Source organism: Patiria miniata, unplaced genomic scaffold (assembly GCF_015706575.1).
Source record: "Patiria miniata isolate m_02_andy unplaced genomic scaffold, ASM1570657v1 HiC_scaffold_1, whole genome shotgun sequence".
NCBI classification, from domain to species: Eukaryota; Metazoa; Echinodermata; class Asteroidea; order Valvatida; family Asterinidae; genus Patiria; species Patiria miniata.
Window position 1 is genome coordinate 2086524 of NW_024037047.1, and position 20705 is coordinate 2107228.

The 20705-nt window shown below is 41.3% G+C and overlaps 4 protein-coding genes across 4 annotated transcripts; all 4 read left to right on the plus strand.

Annotated features, from left to right (window-relative positions):
- The first annotated feature begins 1262 nt into the window (after positions 1 to 1262).
- Positions 1263 to 6208, plus strand: LOC119725804. The gene is made up of 7 exons (XM_038197422.1): positions 1263 to 1575; positions 2790 to 2953; positions 3371 to 3473; positions 4050 to 4280; positions 4555 to 4911; positions 5110 to 5258; positions 6134 to 6208. The coding sequence occupies exons 1-7, from the start codon at positions 1533 to 1535 to the stop codon at positions 6206 to 6208; spliced, it is 1122 nt and encodes a 373-aa protein (XP_038053350.1). The 5' UTR covers positions 1263 to 1532.
- Positions 6209 to 6857: 649 nt separating this feature from the next.
- On the plus strand, positions 6858 to 8817 carry LOC119736776. The gene is made up of 2 exons (XM_038210820.1): positions 6858 to 7075; positions 7367 to 8817. The coding sequence occupies exons 1-2, from the start codon at positions 6953 to 6955 to the stop codon at positions 7949 to 7951; spliced, it is 708 nt and encodes a 235-aa protein (XP_038066748.1). The 5' UTR covers positions 6858 to 6952; the 3' UTR covers positions 7952 to 8817.
- A 6546-nt stretch (positions 8818 to 15363) lies between these two features.
- On the plus strand, positions 15364 to 18091 carry LOC119725897. Its single transcript, XM_038197533.1, has 5 exons — positions 15364 to 15381; positions 16130 to 16232; positions 16796 to 16990; positions 17291 to 17647; positions 17859 to 18091. The coding sequence occupies exons 1-5, from the start codon at positions 15364 to 15366 to the stop codon at positions 18089 to 18091; spliced, it is 906 nt and encodes a 301-aa protein (XP_038053461.1).
- Positions 18092 to 18697: 606 nt separating this feature from the next.
- LOC119736879 lies at positions 18698 to 20705 on the plus strand. The gene is made up of 2 exons (XM_038210931.1): positions 18698 to 19418; positions 19671 to 20705. The coding sequence occupies exons 1-2, from the start codon at positions 19308 to 19310 to the stop codon at positions 20244 to 20246; spliced, it is 687 nt and encodes a 228-aa protein (XP_038066859.1). The 5' UTR covers positions 18698 to 19307; the 3' UTR covers positions 20247 to 20705.

The following is a 20705-nucleotide window of genomic DNA, read 5'->3' on the forward strand; positions in this document are numbered from 1 at the left end:
CCTTATTTTACGCCGAAGATGTAACGCGTGTTTAAATATTGATTTAACCCTTCCAGAATTATTTGGTGCACACATAATTTGTTATAAGTGAACGCTTAATATACCTCAATCCTCCCCGTTTGCATGACAAAATATTTCCTCCCTTTCAGTTAGCGGCGTAGCCAGGATTGTCGGGGGGGGGGGTGAGTGGGGAGGGGGCTGGATGTTACAGATGGGGGCGTCCAATTGTATCCGTGCTGAAAAGTAGACAGGTTTATTTTCCCTGACACTGAACCTTCGTCTTTCAATAGCGGCGCTGTTCAAAACCAAATTCATGGTCATCGTCACACAATATATAGGCATCGTTATAATGCACGGGACGCTAAAGTTAAAATCCAATTGCGAAAGAAAAAGAAATTGTCGCCAAAATTATAAAAATAAGACACACCTTATTTTAAACCCGATAATCATGTTTTTCTTATTTTCTCCGATCATATTGCCAAATGTGCACTGGAAAAGACTGGGGGCGGATTTTTATGAGAGACGCCCCTCCCCTCCCCTAGCTACACCGCTGCTTTCAGGATTTTAAGGTTTTTTTAATTCAACCAATTTGTTTTTGAAAAAAACTATTTTGAAATTTAGAGAGGCCCTAAATTACAAAAGTAGCTACACAAAAGCTGCTACCCTTGATTATTTGCATCGTCACCAAGAGTGCAATATGTCCTTGTTTGCATTGTTATCTTAGACGCTCCATAGCAACCGCCTCAAGTTGTGATTCATCGTCGGTCTGATTTCGAAAAACAGCTCCGGGTTAGGCCACACAAAAAAAGGCTCGCGCGTCGCCGGAGCCATGCGCGTCGGCAAAATGAAAAAGGTTTTTTTTTTCAATAAAAGATGATGTCTCAAAACCGCCAAACTCACTGGTTTGACTGGAATCCTGCTGCTGCACAATTTTAATGTGTTTTTAGATGGGTTTATGATCGAGAATAAGCTTTATGTGGCCTATCTGGACTCCCATATATTTGCACTTGGTTTAGTCGGGCACTATTTGCAGTCATCAGCCGACATTTGAAGCAAAAAAAAACGGGAGGGGGGAAGCCGCGTCGCCTCACCACTTTTTGGGCAAGCTCCATACCAGAAACCGGAGACTTTTTTGTTGGCCTTATTTGCAGGGTCACCGAGCGTGCAATATGTCCTTGTTTGCACTGTCACCTTAGGTGCTCCATAGCATGGAGCGTGTTAGTATGGGATCAGCTATCCAGTCTAATATTGATCAGTGAACTGCAACGGTTGACCGACAAAACTAACACCGTACAAGTGTTTGTGTGTGTTTGTTTCCGGGTAGTTTGCTGAAATTTGTAGTCATTTTATAGCATGAGGATATACCATTATTGTCAGTTGACATGTACTTAGGGTGTTCTTTGATAGTGGTATAACCTCACCGTTCTTCTACTTCACGTACACATCGTAGAACAAGGAACCGTTGCATACACAGGCAACCAGGCTAAACCTCTACAGAAAAGTGAAGCCACGAGATAGAAACTACAATAATCATGGGTCAAGTCGTGGCATACCTCCGACGATTGATATTTCAAGGTATGTACAAACTGTCGGTATTGCCTATGCCAGATAGTTATGTTGCTTTGTTATGTCATTTCCAAAGATTTTAACAGAAGAAATACGGTGTTGATTTTATGCGTGTGTGTGCTTAGGTGTGTGTGTGTGTGTTTCAATCGCTCGTACCCACCGCCATGCAAACAGGGCCCTGTGAAAGGCTGATGAGCTACACAGAATCTTGTGAAGAAAATGACCTATGACCTATCATAGGTCACGGCTGCAGCTTTTCGAAAACGCAGTTAGACAATGCACGCAAATGCTATCCGAAAACTTCCTTTAGAAATGCACACATTCCATACCGGAAGTGATTTCTTTTTCATTACGGACTATGTGGACAAATTTTAAATTTTGAGCGTCGCATATAATGCAATCATTGACGCTTCGGGAATTCGAAACGGAGCCTGTGCAAGTGACGGGAATCACAAATTTACAACACAATTAAGTTTTACAGATTTACAGACATTTTAAAGCTTTTTAAAAGAAAGCATTTATGCAGAGTAATGAATCAGTCCTAACGGCCGTTTAAAACCTTGCAGTGTCGTGGTCGTAATGACCTCAGGTCACAGATTACGCAAAATCTATCCAATCAGAGCGTGAATTCATCAGCCCTTTCCAGTGTCCTGTTTGCAGGGCGGTACGATCGACCGAAGTGTTTCAACTGAGCACAGTTACATGACGTACGCATGCGCAAACTTCACCGTTCTTTCCTAAAAAGTGAAATGAGTATAGTCATTATACACTTTCCGCTAACAAAAATAGTAAGGTATTGTAGGGACAGGAAGCTAGCAATTAATCCTGAATACGTTAGGAGGTTTTCCTCCTAATGTAAGCAATTTCTATACAGGACTGACCTACGTCTGGACACACCCCCCCCATTCAAAATCACAGCAATATTTTGTTTCCCGGAACCCTGCAGGGAACCAGCAAAATGGTAACAGGTTTACCACTATTATGTGCAAGTTGTGGGATGGCAAGCCTCATTTTGGGGGGGAAAGTATCTCTGGCAACTATCAATTTAGAAAGAGGCACCAATTTTCAGTATTTGAAACTTATCATGCTTTTGTAGTTCAAATGGTTGAGCGTTGCCTACGTTGAAACACTGACGATCTCGATTGACTGGTCCATTCGTTAAACTATCAGTAAGTAGGAACTGGAGTGCGTCTAGCCACAAATTACATAACTTGTTATAACAGGGGAATATGAACAAAGAAGTGAAGCAAATGAGCCATGTCGAAAGCGAGCCTGTTCTGACGACTTGAGGGGAGACTACGGTCAGGAAACCAGTGACAAAAGTAGGGGAGACTACGGTCAGGAAACCAGCGACAAAAGTAGTGATCAACTCCCAGGCTCACCCAGGGTAAGTTGATACTTGAGATTTGCCATGCCCGTATATGGTAACCCAAATTGTTCTGTGGGCGTATGCAATGAAAGATATGGACCAGGATTTGAAAAGAGTGCCTCAGTGCATTCTGAGGATAGACCAGCACTGTACTGAACAACAAACCATGTAACGTTACATTTGTAGTTTACAAATTAAGTTGGTGGCGCCACTTGAACCCCTACATACATATCCACATACATATCACCAGGTCAAATCGTGGGACAAAAAGAAATTACTAAAATAAAAATGACAACCGGGGGGGGGGTTCATGCCCCCGAGGGCCCCCCCCCCCCCCCCCCCATGGGTGCGCTACAGGATCTTCACGCATAATAATATGATTACAAGAAGGGACTTTCCATTCCGCTCTTTGTTTTGATGTGCTTTCATTCACAGGTGCCCTACAACAAGAAAGCAAAGCACGATGCCCCTGCCGGACAAGACCAAGATAGTTCATCTGATACATCTGATAGTTCATCTGATACACCCCAACAGTCAGGTACATGATTCTTGTTAATACTAAAGGGCCTGTCTCATAAGCCTTTTGCGGTGTGTCATATATCTTCCATGACTTACCTGAGCGGAGACTTGCAGACGCGTAGTAAAATCATTTTAATTGGGGTGCAAGTAGACGTTAAAAAGGGCAAATTGAGCGTCGCTAGATTACATGTGCTAACACGTACTCACTTTTCCCACTCATTGCAAGGCCTCTGTAAAATAAAAAGGGGGGGGGGGTGGACATCATCTTCCTATGGGGCACTGTTCAAAGCGGACACTCATGGGCACTATGCGGAAAATAGGTGGTTCTCTCTTCATGGCAGCACATATATATTAATGGCCGATTTTCGCGGTAAACGTTACACACAAGAAAATACTCGTCAAAAAGGGCACTCTACTCGTAAAAATAGGCACTCGTGAAAACACCGCCCTCATAAAAATTGACTCTCGTTAGAAATATTGGGGGGCGGTAAATAACCCCCTCCCCTCCCAGATGCTACGCCACTGCCTTGGATATTATTCGCGCACCATGATATTAGCAGATAGTATTGTTATAAAGTCGTGATTTAAAATGCAGGAAACGAGAGAGGAGAAGCCTCCAAAATCCGAAATGAGGACAATCCAAGGAGGACAGCAGGAAAGAGGAGTTCGAAACGATCCAGATTGAGGAATCCAGAGAGAGGTACGTCTACCGAAATACAAGAGCCAGGAGATACTGAAACAATCATTCACTACAAGTGCAACAACTTCTACTTAATCCAAAGCCCTTTGACTTTGGGTGACAGTACGGGAAACGCATATAACTACGGTAAGTGTAGCGGCTGTGTAGCTGAATTGGTTTTTTTTTTTTCATCAAAAGAAAAAGTTGCTGAGATGTGCTCTGAACATAAATTCCACGTTGCTAGACCCGAAAGGCCAGCGTATGTTCCTCTAACTGACTGACAGTTATTTACCGAGTCGTTGAATGAGTGTGTATAAAATATGTCTTAGGTCAAGCACAAATAGACAATTTAAGACGTCAACACGCTTTACCTGACCGATTTTTTTTTCTCGTGCTTTCACCAATCTTTTAATTTGCAAAGACGTGTCAGCCAAATTTTACGGAATAAAAGAAGGGAGAAGAGACGAAGGTCAAACACGGAGTTTGCTAGAAATAATCCGAAAGCTTGTTGAGGCAAACGAGCCTGAAGTGACGTCTCTAAAAGATATCTGCAGAGAGTGTGATGCAGCGACTATTGGCGTCGAGAAGGGATGCGTTAAGGTCACCTTCCGTTTCAATAGTAAGGAAGGCCTGCAGAGATTCTGGGCCAAGTACTCAAGCGGGGAGCTTCAGCAACGTCTCAAGGCGGACTTGCCCATCGGAAAGGTGGAGATGTCGGCAGATGATTATGCGAGAGGCTGTGAATTCTTTGAAGGGTCAGGAAGGAGGAGTCGAAAAGGTAAAATTACAATAGTTGATTTCAGTTTTTAAAAAGGGGGGGAATTGTGAGAAATGCCTCATGAAAGAGATCTTGTGATTTAATTTTTAGTCGTAAATGCGTATTGGGGTCTTGAAACTATTTCAAATAGAGTGAGACTGTTGTATTGGCAATTCGTCCTATGCTGTCATCTCTTAATTTCTGCATTCACTTTGATAGTACCAGAAAGTAGAGACCCTGACTTGACTGCCAGTTTGGATACTGTGGAGTATTATATAGCTGAATATGTTCGTCATCGGAACGCAACATTGAAGCTGCTCCGTGCCTGGACACAGGACTATGCAAATCCCTGGAAAAGAATTACCAAGGTAAGAATATGTGACGATACTTCCGAGTCATACCTAGGCTAAAAACAAATCGAGTCTCCGTCCTCACTCAGATCTCTGCAAGTACATTGTAGCTAATGACATTGTTTTGACATTTAGAACGTTCAAAGCTATCCAAACAACCGACGAGGGCGCTCTTGCTGTAATATAAGTTAAATCAAACATTTGTTTTTTCTGTGGAGGCTTTTCTGTTCAAATTGTGAAATAAAAATGTGATCATTGAAAACGTTTGTTCATTAAGTGTGCTCATGGATTTAATATCATACGCTCAAAGAATTAATTTACTGAAAATATCAAATTACCCGACCATAAAATTTAATATCCAAAATGCTTGTTCTGAAGCAGCTGCGACGCTAACTTTTGTGCCTTGAATGTGAAAATTGCCATCTGCATAAAAAAAAACAAAAAGGCTTCCAAACACCCTTGAAAATGACACTACCAGGGTTGAGAAAACAGATAAATAAGAAACAACATTTTTCAACGATTACATTCTATTTTATGAGCCTTTAATGTATACCATTTTTGTTTTCCGAATTCTAAGGTGATTGGAGCACTCGTCGTTTATGTTGTGTTGGTTAGTCTAATCGCGTATTCATGGATGGATTCAAGGACATCCAACACACCTACAACTTCTGAACCTAATGACGAGGAAACATTCATTGCGGATGTCCGCGGGGTACCTCTGTTTCTCTGCATTGTTTCGTTAATAGTGGCTTTCGGCATATTGGATTCGTCACCCGGCAACAAAAGCTTCGCTGTCGCATTTAGTGTCTTCAGTGTGGCTATGGGAATTGCCTTTTGGGCATTAACTTTGTCCTTCATGGTAAGAAAGTTATTCTCCATGTTAATGTCTCCAGATATTCAGCCTCACGAGTGCGGCATTGTACGTAATGCACGTTGAAAATAAAGCTGCATCCAAATCAACTGTCTAGCCCTAAAGGGGCCGGGGGCGAAATCCGCCCCCCCCCCCTCGACTTTTTCCGCGATATCCTTTAATTTTTTTTCGCTACCCGAGCTTTTATGACTTTTTAGCCTCGAGCCTTGCGCATCTTTTGACACCAAAAACATAAATATCGGACAAGGGGTTGTCGCGCAGCGAAAATTTTTCAGGCGCTACGCGCCGTGAAAACTGAATTTTCCCAAATATACATATGAATAATTAATACATATAAATAATTAATTAGCCATAATTCCAAAACCCTTCGACCATTAGTCATGAAATTTCGTGGGTATGTTAATGAAGAGTTGCTCTATGCATATACTGAGTTTCAAAATGTTTCGTTACTCGATGGCCGAGATCTTAGGGGGGGGCGGAATCCCCCCCCCCCCCCCCCCGGCTGAGAGATGGTCAAAATAACCCGGCCCCTTTAGGGCTAAAGCGAGGTCTAGGTCCACGCCCATTGAAAATACGCGGGGCGCGCTGACGATAGACGTAGCCGTAGCTCTGGAAGTCCGTTTTGGACACGGTCTTAACTAAAGTAGGCCTACATGATATTAATTCATTGCTTGCTATAACAGGATCGAATCAGAATACAGGAAGGTTGTTTCCCACAAATAAAGCCTTCCTGTTGTGACCAAACTCTTCAAGAAGCCTCAAATAATATTTCGTGGCAAATGCTGCTATTATTCATCCATTTTGTTATTACTCACAGGCATGGATAAAGTTTCTTGTGTGCATGACCATCCTTTCCATTGTGGGGCTTTTCGTCACTGGGTTTTTCAATGCACAAGATGATGATGGCAATGGATTGACATCGGGACTGAGCAATTTACCGACAAAACAAAACTCTGTACTGAAGGTCAGTCTCTACCTCATTTTAATTGTATTGATTTTTATGTATTGCTTCGTTAATGCCTTGTTTGGACACTTGCCACTGGAATCAACCACGCAGAAGGCAGACAGTTAAAAGGAACAGGGAAAACATTGTGCTTAATTGATAACGCGATGATGGTTTGAACAAGAAAACAACAAGAGCATAACAGAATGATTCAAGTACGCTCATTGAAGTCAAGATAATTAGACACTAAGGTTCCTAACCCATTAACTTTCCATGTAGTAACAGCGTCGTATTGTTTGTTATCACTCACAGGTGTTTTTTCGACTGTGGTCGCTGATAATTGCTTACAGTGTTGGATATTTTGTAAGTGTTACAATGTATCTATGTCTCGTCGGTGTGGTAGCTCTCACGTGGTTCAGTTATCGCGTAGCCGGACAGCCTTTTACAGATGCAAGAACCGTCGTGATGCAAGACATTAAAGCTACCTTAGAACTGCAGTCTGCTTTACATAATGTTAAACGTAAAACGCCACTGACGTGGCAAGGGAGATTGCGCAGTGCAAAGCATGGAGCGAAGAGGAGATTCGTGGATACCACAGTACTGAAAACTGTGGTCGAGGAGAAATCACTGCAGTTATCAGGCAAAAGGGCATCAGGCATATCGGTCTTGGAATCCGTGGTCAGTACGAGCAAGAAGAAATCAAATTTTCTGTTCAGCATCATCCAACTTCCAGAAGACATTTTGAAATCGATATCGTTTGCCATACGCATCCACAAGATACCCAACTCACAAGTGGGGAAGTTCGTTGAAGACGTTGCTAACAATCTTGAATGTCTGAATGAAAAAGAAATGAAGATTCAAATCGACAGGTTGAGAGAGAAGGTTGGAGTCTTGTAACTCATATCAATAGATGAGGCAGCTCCTATGCACATAAAGTATGGTTTGAGGGTTTTAACCCGATATTATTACATTACACCCACATGTTCTGTATCTAGATTGGCCGAGAGCAAGTCACGTGAAATTGTGTGTTTGCCTATCGTGCTGCGCGTGACCAAAAAGTACGGAGCTGTAGTACGGACATGGTGAATAGAAATTTCCTCTTGCTTCTACTTAACCGTACGTACGACTACTCGTAGTACGACTTATAAATCGTAGATCGGCTTGGCTACACAGAAGTATTTTCATTTCTCGAACCCTGCTGGGTGAAACTGAAAAAGTATCATGTGATTGCATTGATTAACCCTTGACCAACAAAGATGTTCCGTTTCATACTGCAGAGCCCTTCATAGGTAAATCAAAAGTTTGTTTTGATGGGAAACACTGCTGTTTACTGTTGGACACTTTTCGATACCGAATAAACCCACAGCCCTTTTCATTTATGTATGCATTCTATGCATATCAAAAAAAATCTTGCATAGTTCTGAAAGGAAATCTTTCTGATCGATTGTTATCAATGCATTCTTATTCTAATTATTATTATGCCAATGTTCACAACGGCACCTATAGCCCAATGTGAACTATACAACTTTTTACTTTCACAAAATTGAATTTTCACAAATTTGTTTTTGTTATTTAAGATGTTTTTGGTAACACCAGCATTGTGTTACAAGGCTTGCTTTCAGAAACAAGTCCCTTACTTTTTTAATATCTTGTATTAATCATTATATTAACTTATTGACAGTGCGTTCCAGAAAAATTGTGGGCCTTGACACATCAGCGGTCATAGCTAAACAAAAATTCGTGTGAAACTATTTTGTGTGTGTGTTCTTATGCAGTTTTTGTTGTTTATTGCCTGAGGAAAAAAATCTTGAATTGATTAAAACTTTTTAAAAAAAAATGACTAGAAACGTAAGAGCTCCATAAAATCAAAATGTACAGTGTTTGCAGCATTAGCTGGTTCTAGTAAAATATTTGAGAGAGGGAGAGAGAACACGAACCTATATCACACATGAACACTTCTCACATGCAGTTTTTATTTACGTCATCTTTAGTGAGGGTAGCTCCGATCAGTGCAGGGCACTGCTTTCCATGGAGGCCCTCAATATGAGAAATATGAGACCCATTAAGTAGCACCTTTAAGGATTGACAAGGTGCTTGCAAACAAGAAGTAACTATGCAACTTGCAAACAAGAAGAAACTATGTGTTTATTTCACAATACATATATTTTTCATGTTCATAAATTAAATCTGTTTCTGGTAAATTAAACATTACCCCTTGAATATATGAAGTATGTTCTTGTTCGCATCTGAAATGTGTTCGTGGTTACAGGTTCGTGGTCTTCCTCTCTCCATTAATGCCGCAGAAAGTGTAAATTTTGATTTTATGAAGCTCTTAAATTTCTACTCATAACTGTCATAGTCATCTTCAATGTTTTTTTCGACAGCGTGAACAAAAAATCTTTTAGTCTCACATGAATATTTGCTTAGATATGGCCGCTGATTTGTCTGGGCCTGCTTTTTCAGGAACACACTGAACAAACAAACAAACTTCAAACATTTAATGAAATTATTTAAAAATAAAATTCAACAGACTTATTAACAGAAATGGGCAGAGTACTCCTAAAATAACCGTACAAAAACCTCACCTTGTATTATCCAGTTAAATTTAACTTAAGATTTATGTGCGGAACAGCAACATTTAACTTCATACTTATTGAGCATTCTGGTGATGTAGTAATTATAATATGAAAATCATTCACACAACAAATATTTTGGGTTGATTGTCTTTGACAACCTGGCAGTTAAAATATTAGTTAAAATCACGCTGATTATTTGACTTACCAATGCAGCTCATCCAGAAGCACAGACAGAGCAAAATTACCACAAATAACTTCATCATGGAGATGTCAACAAGACAAACGAAGATCCCAAAGTCTTCTTTTTCTGCGTGCTTTGTATTTGCTCGAGGCAAACGAGGAAGTGATTTAGTTTACACACGTATTCTGATAAGGACACTCACTGCTTCGAAAGTGAAACAAAAAGCGATTGAATGACTGTACTTTTGAACGTTTTGAAGACAAAAGGATATTCCATGTAGAAAGGGAACTGGCGAACCTGCATTGTTTTAACTTGTAAACGATATGCACTCGAAATGTACGAGCGTTTCGAAAGTTATCAGGGATCTGGGAAAACATTGATTCCTCACGACGTGATAGAGGGCGCTAAGTGATCTAGCAAAGAAAGGCGTCGGAAGGACATGGTTTTTGGTCGGTTCACGTCCGTCGTTGTTGACGGGACGTGGTGTGCGGTGTGATATCACGTAAGCTGACTTGATTTCACGGAGATTCGACGTGACGTGACGTGACTCAATGTGGCTTGACGTGACGGTACTTGACGTGACCGTGACGTGACTCGACCGTGACGTACAATAAAGTGACTTGAAGGGACAGAGGTGACTTTGCGTGACTGGACTTGACATGCACGACGTATCGTGACTTAACCTGACTCGACCTGACCTAAACCAGGCCTGGAATGACTGGACGTGCACACTGCATGACTTATGGACCTAATGCCTGGCCCACACCTTACCGATTGTACCGTTTCACAAGATTTTCGGACCATCGTTCAGATGTGCGCGGTGAAACTTCGGACCGATCTGACCGTACACCGGGCGACCGGATGAAATCAAACATGTTTGATTTTGTTTGCATCCGATTGCATCGGACCTGATTTCACCAGATGCAATGTTTATGTTAACCAATCAGATTCACAAAGGAAGTCACACGCTTGTCAGCATGTGACTGGTCATAATGTGACTGATCATCATGTATGCGGGTAACGGAGCGGTCTAACCGCAACGGTGAACTAATAGGCCCACCTTTTCTCAGACTCTATATTAAGACAAAATAGGCTTAAAAGCCCACGCATTCCCATAACTATTTTAAAGGATCGAATAATATGATTGAAGATTATACCTTATCTTACGCCGAGGATGTTACGCGTGTTTAATTGGATTTAACCTTTCCAGAATTATTTGGTGCACACATAATTTATTATAAGTGAACGCTTAATATACCTCAATCCTCCCCGTTTGCATGACAAAATATTTCCTCCCTTTCAGTTAGCGGCGTAGCCAGGATTGTCGGGGGGGGGGGGGTGAGTGGGATGTTACAGATGGGGGCGTCCAATTGTATCCGTGCTGAAAAGTAGACAGGTTTATTTTCCCTGACACTGAACCTTCGTCTTTCAATAGGGGCGCTGTTCAAAACCAAATTCATGGTCATCGTCACACAATATATAGGCATCGTTATAATGCACGGGACGCTAAAGTTAAAATCCAATTGCGAGAGAAAAAGAAATTGTCGCCAAAAGTATAAAAATAAGACACACCTTATTTTAAACCCGATAATCATGTTTTTCTTATTTTCTCCGATCATATTGCCAAATGTGAGAGACGCCCCTCCCCCTCCTCTAGCTACACCGCTGCTTCAGGATTTTAAGGTTTTTTTAATTCAACCAATCTATTTTTGAATAAAACTATTTTGAAATTTAGAAAGGCCCTAAATTACAAAAGTAGCTACACAAAAGCTGCTACCCTTGATTATTTGCATCGTCACCAAGAGTGCAATATGTCCTTGTTTGCATTGTTGCCTTAGGTGCTCCAACCGCCTCAAGTTGTGCTTCATCGTCGGTCTGATTACGAAAAAACAGCTCCGGGTTAGGCCCAGAAAAAAGGCTCGCGCGTCGCCGGAGCCATGCGCGTCGGCAAAATGAAAACGTTTTTTTTTTCAATAAAAGATGATGTCTCAAAACCACCAAACTCACTGGTTTGACTGGAATCCTGCTGCTGCACAATTTTAACGTGTTTTTAGATGGGGTTATGATCGAGAGTAAGCTTTATGTGGCCTATCTGGACTTGGTTTAGTCGGGCACCATTTGCAGTCATCGGCCGACATTTGAAGCAAAAAAAACGGGAGGGGGGAAGCCGCGTCGCCTCACCACTTTTTGGGCAAGCTCCATACCAGAAACCGGAGACTTTTTTGTTGGCCTTATTTGCAGGGTCACCGAGCGTGCAATATCTTTGTTTGCACTGTCACCTTAGGTGCTCCATAGCAACCGCACATTGTTGTGCTTCACCGTCGATCTGATTGCGAAAGCACACTTGGGAAAGTCCCTACTTAACATAATTAGACTGGTGATGTGCATGTGCGGCAGTTGAAGAGGAAACGTGGTGTCAGGTTGTCCCTTAATCAGGAAGGGTTTTCCTTCAGCAGTACACTTGAAAACCATGATATTATCATACTGCCTTTTTTCAATACTAGAAGCCTGTTAATCTAGTCATGCTGTTACCAAAGCACATACAAAAATCACATTTAATTCATTTCGAATACCTATTTTAAGTCTTTTCATGCATCTGATTTTCACAAGAGACCGGTTTCTTTTTCTTTCTTCTTTTAGAAAACTCTAACTCTTTTTTTCCACTCTTGGCAAAGGGCTAGGAAGAAGAAAACTATCCTGAAAAGTAAAATTATAATCAGGAAAGTTGGAGGTAGGAATTGATAATTCTCTTAAAGGAGACTAGATCATTGAATGGAAGGAAACAGCCTAGGCAAGGACTTACAATAAGATGCAGAACTTTGGACAAAAACTATTAGTCTAATGGTGTAGCGCCTTGAGCACCAGTCCTGGTGGATACGTGCGCTTTATAAATATCCACTATTAGTTATGCTCTTTAATTGTTCTACATCTCGGCACAGATAGCGTGTATGGGGAAAGGAAGCAGAGAGCCCATCTTGCATGAGGCGGTAATCCATCGGTCGCTTTCGGACAGTCAGTCAGTCCGTTAGTCAATTAAATTTAAAGGTTCACAGACAACACTGGGCTTTTCATGCTAAGGACCAGAACAAGAATACAGATTACTGCCTTCTATCATCTACTGAGAATCAGGCCAGCGTGTTAGTATTAGATCAGCTATCCAGTCTAATATTGATTAGCAACGGTAGAGCGATCAAGGTACAAAGTTTCTGTGTGTGTTCGTAATTACGGGTAGTTTGCTGAAATTTGCAGTCAACTTATATAAATGGGGATACTATTATTGTCAGTGGACATGTAACTTAGGGTGTTATAGTGGTATATAACCTCACCGTACTTCTTCTACACGTATCGTAGAACAAGGAACCGTTGCCTACACGCAGGCAACCAGGCTAAACCTTTACAGAAAAGTGAAGCCACGAGATAGAAACTGCAATAATCATGTATCAATTCATGGCATACCTCCGACGATTGATATTTCAAGGTATGTACAAACTGTCGGTATTGTCCCTGCCAGAAAGATATGTTGCCTTGTATGTATATGTCATTTCGAAAGATTTCAACCGAAGAAATACTTGTTGATTTAAAACATTTTGTGCTTGTTTGTGTGTGTTTCAATCGCTCGTACCCACCGCCCTGCAAACAGGGCTCTTGGAAGGGCTGATGAGCTGCACAGAATCTTGTGAAGGAAATGACATATGACCTACATATAAAGCAGCTGGCTGCAGCTGTTCAAGACTGCAGATAGACAATGCGCGTAAATGCTATCCGAAAACTTCCCATAGAAATGCTCAAACTCCATACCGGAAGTGATTTCTTTTTCATTGCGGACTATGTGGACACATTTTGAGCGTCGCATAATGCAATCATTGACCCTTCGGGAATTCGAAACGGAGCCTATGCAAATGACAGAAATCACAAATTTACAACACAGTTAAGTTTTTCCTACATTATAACGCTTTTCAACAAAAACAAAAGCATTTATGCAGAGTAATGAATCAGTCTTAACGGCCGTTTAAAACCTTGCAGGGTCATGGCCGTGTGCGTAATTTTTATTCCTAGGAGGGTTATGGGCAATGTCATGAATAATTTATGTTTATCCATGAGAACGGACAATGACATCAACAGCATTGTTGTTAGTTACTCAACTAGTTACAATACATTAAAGCATTTTAAAGAACGGTTGTCGTCGAGCTACCACACAGTAGCCTAGTGGATAGCGATATGAGCTATGGATACAAACAGTATCATACAAGATCCCTGGTTCGAATCCACGTCGTCGCTGCTCATTTTCATTAGCTATTTTTCTTCTCCAAATTTATCACTGAGATAATTTTAAATTAAGGGGAAAATAGAACGAGAACCTAAGTCTTGCAATGATTCCAAGGAAAAACTGAATTATTCATGAAATTGCCCCTAACCCTCCTTGGAAAAAAAAACGCTAACCGTGTTGACTTACAGGTCACAGGTCACGCAAAATCTATCCAATCAGAGCGTGAATTCAATAGCCATTTCCAGCATCCTGTTTGCAGGGCGGGGGTACGATCGAGGGAATTGTTTCAACTGAGCCCAGTTACATGACGTACGCATGCGCAAACTTCACCGTTCCAAAAAGTAAAATGATATAGTCATTATACACTTTCCGCTACCGAAAATAGCAATATTGTGCTTTTGATCAGCAAAACATAAATCATTTAATAGGGCCACGATCGTTAGAGACATTGTGATCGAATATAACTTTTTTTGCAGTTCCAGATAATGATGACACTCCGTGCTACTTTCGAGGTTGTTTCTTTAATAACAATACCAACGTTATTTACCTTTGAAGAAAACATCACATGAAAAAAAAACACCCCAAGTGCAGGTCTTGCCACATACACTTCGAATGTAGGGACAGGAAGCTAGCAATGAATCCTGAATACGTAAGGAGGTTTTCCTCCTAATGTAAGCAATTTCTATGCAGGACTGGCCTAGGTCTGGACACCCCCCCCCCCCATTCAAAATCTCTGGCAACTATCAATATAGAAAGGGGCACCAATTTTCAGTATTTGAAACCTATCATGCTTTTGTAGTTCAAATGGTTGAGCGTTGCCTTCGTTGAAATACTGACGATCTCGATTGACTGGTCCATTCGTTAAACTATCAATAAGTAGGAACTGGAGTGCGTCTAGCCACAAATTACATACCTCGTTATAACAGGGGAATATGAACAAAGAAGTGAAGCAAATGAGCCATGTAGAAAGCGTGCCTGTTCCGACGACTTGAGGGGAGACTACGGTCAGGAAACCAGCGACAAAAGTAGTGATCAACTCCCAGGCTCACCCGGGGTAAGTTGATACTTGAAATGTGCCATGCCCGTATGGTAACCCAGATTGTTCTGTGGGCGTATACAATGAAAGATATGGAAGGGTACCAGGATTTGAAAAGAGTGCCTCAGTGCATTCTGAGAATAGACCAGCTCTGTACTGAACAACAAACCATGTAACGTTACATGTGTAGTTTACAAATTAAGTTGAATATGGTGGTCACGTGATGGTGACTTTAAACAAACAGAAAAGATGGCGTTTGTTTTGCCAGTTAGCAACCGACAGGCATGCCATCACATGTACCGACATAATAAGAATGAGCCGAAATAACTAAGGCTTAAGTTATAGATTGATTGCTTCAGCAGCCATCTTGTCACATGAAATGATCATCACAACAATGAATGCACAAAATACTGTGTATCCCATTAGTTGACCAAAGCAAACGATCTTCATAGTGACGCACCCAGGATTGGTGGAGGGGGGGGGGCGCTCACATTTAAAAAAAAAAAAAAAGTTTTCTCTAGGGGGAGGACTATTTTGACGTTGGTGGCGCCACTTAACCCCATAGGTACGGGAAGCAGTCATGGCCGCGGCCGCTAATCCTCATTGGAATGCAGTTGCCAGCTGTGGTATGCTGTGGCACACGGCTAGTGGATAGTTCTACAGCTGCTGCTTTTGTGCAGTCCCGCTACCACACAAAGGCTGTGCAGTCATGCGGGCCACTTGCTCTATGTGTGGAGGAATGTCCCCATTACACCTCGTCCTTTGAAGGGGTTAAACCCCTATTGCGCCACTTACACCCCTGTTATACTACTCGAAAATAGGCCACATACATATCACCAGGTCAAATCGTGGGACAAAAAGAAATTACCAAAAGAAAAAAAATACAACCTCTTGGGGGGCTCAAGCCCCCGAGGGCCCTCCCATGGGTGCGCTATAGGATCTTCACGCATACTAATATGATTACAAGAAGGGACTTTCCATTCCGCTCTTTTATTCCATGTGCTTTCATTCACAGGTGCCTTGCAACAAGAAAACAAAGCACGATGCCCCTGCCGGACAAGACCAAGAGAGTTCATCTGATACATCTGATAGTTCATCTGATACACCCAAACAGTCAGGTACATGATTCTTGTTAATACTGTACCGCCTGTCTCATAAGCCTTTTGCGGTGTGTCATATATCTTCCATGACTTACCTGAGCGGAGACTTGCAGACGCGTAGTAAAATCATTTTAATTGGGGTGCAAGTAGACGTTCAAAAGGGCAAATTGAACGTCGCTAGATCATATACTAACACGTACTCACTTTTTTCCACTTATTGCCAGGTCTCCGTAAAATAAATGGGGGGCTGGACATCATCTTCCTATGGGGCACTGTTCAAAGCAGACACTCAGGGGCACTATCCGGACAATAGGTGGTTCTCTCTCCATGGCGGCACATATATTAATGGCCGATTTTCGCGGTAAACGTTAGAAACAAGAAAATACTCGTGAAAAAGGGCACGCGAAAAATAGGCACTCATGAAAAACCGCCCTCATAAAAATTGACTCTCGTTAGAAATATGGGGGGAGGCGTCAAATAACCCCCTCCCCTCCCAGATGCTAGGCCACTGCCTTGGATATAATACGCGCACCATGATGTTAGCAGATAGTATTGTTATAAAGTCGTGAATTAAAATGCAGGAAACAAGAAAAGGAGTAGAGCAGGACAGAGTAGTTTGAAACGATCCAGATTCAGGAGTCCAGAGATAGATACGTTGATCGAGATACAAGAGCCAGGAGATACTGAAACAATCATTCACTACAAGTGCAACAACTTCTACTTAATCCAAAGGCCTTTGACTTTGGGTGACAGTACGGGAAACGCATATAACTACGGTAAGTGTAGCGGCTGTGTAGCTGAATTGTTTTTTTTTTCAGAGGATTTTTTTTTCATCAAAAGAAAACGTTGCTGAGATGTGCTCTGAACATAACTTCCACGTTGCTAGACCCGAAAGGCCAGCGTATGTTCCTCTAACTGACTGACAGTTATTTACCCAGTCGTTGACTGAGTGTGTGTAAATAATGTCTTAAACTGGGATATTGGGGTCAAGCTCAACTAGACAAGTTAAGACGCCAACACGCTTTACCTGACAGATTTTTTTCCTTTTGCTTTCACCAATCTTTTAATTTCCAAAGACGTGTCAGCCAAATTCTACGGAATAAAAGAAGGGAGAAGAGACGAAGGTCAAACACGGAGTTTGCTAGAAATAATCCGAAAGCTTGTTGAGGCAAAGGAGCCTGAAGTGACGTCTCTAAAAGATATCTGCAGAGAGTGTGATGCAGCGACTATTGGCGTCGAGAAGGGATGCGTTAAGGTCACCTTCCGTTTCAACAGTAAGGAAGGCCTGCAGAGATTCTGGGCCAAGTACTCAAGCGGGGAGCTTCAGCAACGTCTCAAGGCGGACTTGCCCATCGGAAAGGTGGAGATGTCGGCAGATGATTATGCGAGCGGCTGTGAATTCTTTGAAGAGTCAGGGAATCGGAGTCAAAAAGGTAAAATTACAATAGCTGATTTCAGTAAATAAGGGAATTGTGAACAATGCCACTGAAAGATATTTCTTATGATTTAATGTTTAAGTCGTAAATTCTTATTTGGATCTTAATACGTTTCTGCAATGATTTTCCCACTTTAATTAAGTTCGACTGACGCATCGGCAATTTGTCCTATGCTGTCATCTCTAAATGTCTGCATTAACTTTGATAGCACAAGAAAGCAACGAGCCTGACTTGGCTGCCAGTTTGGATACTGTGGAGTATTACATAGCTGAATATGTTCGTCATCGGAAAGCAACATTAAAGCTTCTCCGTGCCTTTGGCAATCCCTGGAAAAAAATTGCAAAGGTAAGAATGTGTGACGAAACATCCAAGTCATGCATAGGCTTAAAACAAAGCGAGTCTCCGTCCTCAGTCAAAGCTCTGCAAATACGTTGTAGCTAATGATTGTGTAACAATCATTTTCAGTCATTCTCAGTTATTTAAAAGGATATGACATTATATTTCCCTGGAGCATATTTATCTGTAATTTTATATCCTCAAATGAATAAAAAAAAAATAGTATTTGCTGTGTAAAGTGCACCTTTTAAGACATTTACAATGTTCAAAGCTTTTCCAGACAATCGACGAGGGCGCTGTTGCTGTTGTATAATTTAAATCACACACTTTTCTGTGGAGGGTTTTCTGTTCAAATTGTGAAATGAAAATGTGATTGTCGAAAACGTTTGTGCATTAAGTGTCTCATGGATTTACTGTCATGTACTCTGTCATTTACTTTAACAATTTTAAATTTTACTAAAAAGAGAAAATTACCACAGCATATTCCAAAATGTTTGCAACCCTTAGTTCTGAAGCAGCTGAGACACTAATGTTTCTGCCTTGAATGTGAAAATTGCCATCAGCATCCGAGCCAAAAAGGCATGCAAACACCCTTGCAAATGACACTACCACGGTTGAGAGTACAGATGAATAGGAAACAGTATTTTTTTTAACGATTACATTCTATTTTGACGAGCCTTTCATGCGCGCTATTGTAAATGTGTACAAGCTGACCGCTCTTCTTTTTTTTTTGCCATTCTTAGGTGATTGGATCACTCGTCCTTGATGTTTTGTGGCTTAGTATTCTCACGATCACATGTGGGATTTGGTTACGGATGTACCTAGACAATGTCTTCCCGCACGCCAGTCCAATGACATCCCACACTCCCACAACTCCTGAACCTCGTGACGGTAAAATGTCCATTGCTGACTACGGGAAGCTTCTCTGCGTTGTTTTGTTAATAGCGACTTCCTACATATTTAATACGTCACACGGCTACATAAGCTCCGCCGTCGGGTATAGTGTCATCATTGCGACCACAATTGCCTTGTGGGCATTATCTTTGTCCTTTGTGGTAAGAAAGTAATTCCATGGACTCCATGTTAATCGTTTTCAGATATTCAGCCATATAAACGAGGGCGCTTTTGCACGGAATGCACGTTTAAAATAAACTAAAGCTTAGGCCTATGATATAAATCCAAAAACTTGCTGTAACAATGACACATGACGCCTTCATTTGTGACCACTTTCATCAAGAAGGCTTAAATAATATTTCATGGCAGCTGCTGCTATTATGCATCAATTTAATCATAACAAAAGATGTACAATGTGATTTAAAATATGTTTTATTACTCACAGGGATGGATAAAGGCTCTTGTCTGCGGGGCCATTCCTTTCATTGCGCGGATTTTCGTCTCTTTGTTTTCAACCACACAAACCTCTGTACTGAAGGTCAGTGTCTAGTTCATGTTTATATTGTATTCATTTGTTTGTATTGCTTTATTAATGACTACTTTGTGGCCACTTGTTATATGAATTATCCGCGTACGGCAGTTAGCAGACAATTTAAAAGAACAGTGAAGCACCAGGAGCATTACACAATGGTTCAATTAAGCTCATTAAAGTCGAGTTAATCACACACTAAGGTTTCCCGACCATTAACGTTCCACGTTGAAACAGCGTCGTATTGTTTATCATTCACAGGTGTTTCTTGGAATGTGGTCGACGATAATTGTTTTCAGTGTTGAATATTTTGAAAGTGTTACAATGTCTCTATATCTCGTCATTGTGGTAGCTCTCTCGTGGTTCAGTTATCGCGGAGCTGTGCAGCCTTTTACTGATGCAAGAATCGCTGTGATGCAAGACATTAAAGCTACCTTAGAACTGCAGTCTGCTTTACATAATCTTCAACGTAAAATGCGGAAATGGAGATTGCGCAGTGCCATACATGGAGAGAAGTGGAGATTCGTGGATACCACAGTACTGAAAACTGTGGTCGAGGAGAAATCACTGCAGTTATCAGGCAAAGGGGCATCAGGCATATCGGTCTTGGAATCCGTGGTCGGTACGAGCAAGAAGAAATCAAATTTTCTGTTCAGCATCATCCAACTTCCAGAAGACATTTTGGAATCGATATTGTCTGCCATACTCATCCGCAAGATACCCAACTCACAAGTGGGGAAGTTCGTTGAAGACGTTGCTGACAATCTTGAATGTCTGCACGAAAAAGAAATGAAGATTCAAATCGACAAGCTGAGAGAAGAGGTCGGAGTCTTGTAACTTACATAAAAAGATGAGGCAGCTACTATACAAATGGAACACGATATTCATAAATACCTAAGACAGTTTACGCATTCCTATTGGTCGAGAGCCCGTCAAGTGGCCGGTCTTAAACGGATGATAAAGGCATGGTGATTAGTTCTGCATAACAAGAATTCCTCTTGACCTGATATTCTGACCATTCAGCGGGCACCTTCATTTGAGTCTTGTATCACAAAAAAAACAGCAATATAAGTTTGGAAACATTTATTTCAATGATGTCATTCATTACAATTATGTACAATCATGTATAAATTAAGAAAGGTCAGTAGTAATATATATGACAGTTATGTACACAGTGATTACTAATAAGTGTAATATTAAATGACAACAGTTAGGTGTAAGGTTAAGCAGACGCTTTTGTGCCCTTACCTATGGACAGACATACAACCAAAGTACTGTAACAAGGGACAAACAAAA

Coding starts and splice junctions, on each gene's coding strand:
- LOC119725804 (XM_038197422.1), top strand. CDS start 1,533: ATGGGTCAAGTCGTGGCATACCTCCGACGATTGATATTTCAAG. Junction 1,576..2,789: donor CCGACGATTGATATTTCAAG/GTATGTACAAAC, acceptor TTGTTATAACAG/GGGAATATGAACAAAGAAGT. Junction 4,281..4,554: donor GGGAAACGCATATAACTACG/GTAAGTGTAGCG, acceptor TAATTTGCAAAG/ACGTGTCAGCCAAATTTTAC.
- LOC119736776 (XM_038210820.1), top strand. CDS start 6,953: ATGACCATCCTTTCCATTGTGGGGCTTTTCGTCACTGGGTTTTTCAAT. Junction 7,076..7,366: donor AACAAAACTCTGTACTGAAG/GTCAGTCTCTAC, acceptor TATCACTCACAG/GTGTTTTTTCGACTGTGGTC.
- LOC119725897 (XM_038197533.1), top strand. Junction 16,233..16,795: donor TGATACACCCAAACAGTCAG/GTACATGATTCT, acceptor ATTAAAATGCAG/GAAACAAGAAAAGGAGTAGA. Junction 17,648..17,858: donor AGGGAATCGGAGTCAAAAAG/GTAAAATTACAA, acceptor TAACTTTGATAG/CACAAGAAAGCAACGAGCCT.
- LOC119736879 (XM_038210931.1), top strand. CDS start 19,308: ATGTTTTATTACTCACAGGGATGGATAAAGGCTCTTGTCTGCGGGGCC. Junction 19,419..19,670: donor CACAAACCTCTGTACTGAAG/GTCAGTGTCTAG, acceptor TATCATTCACAG/GTGTTTCTTGGAATGTGGTC.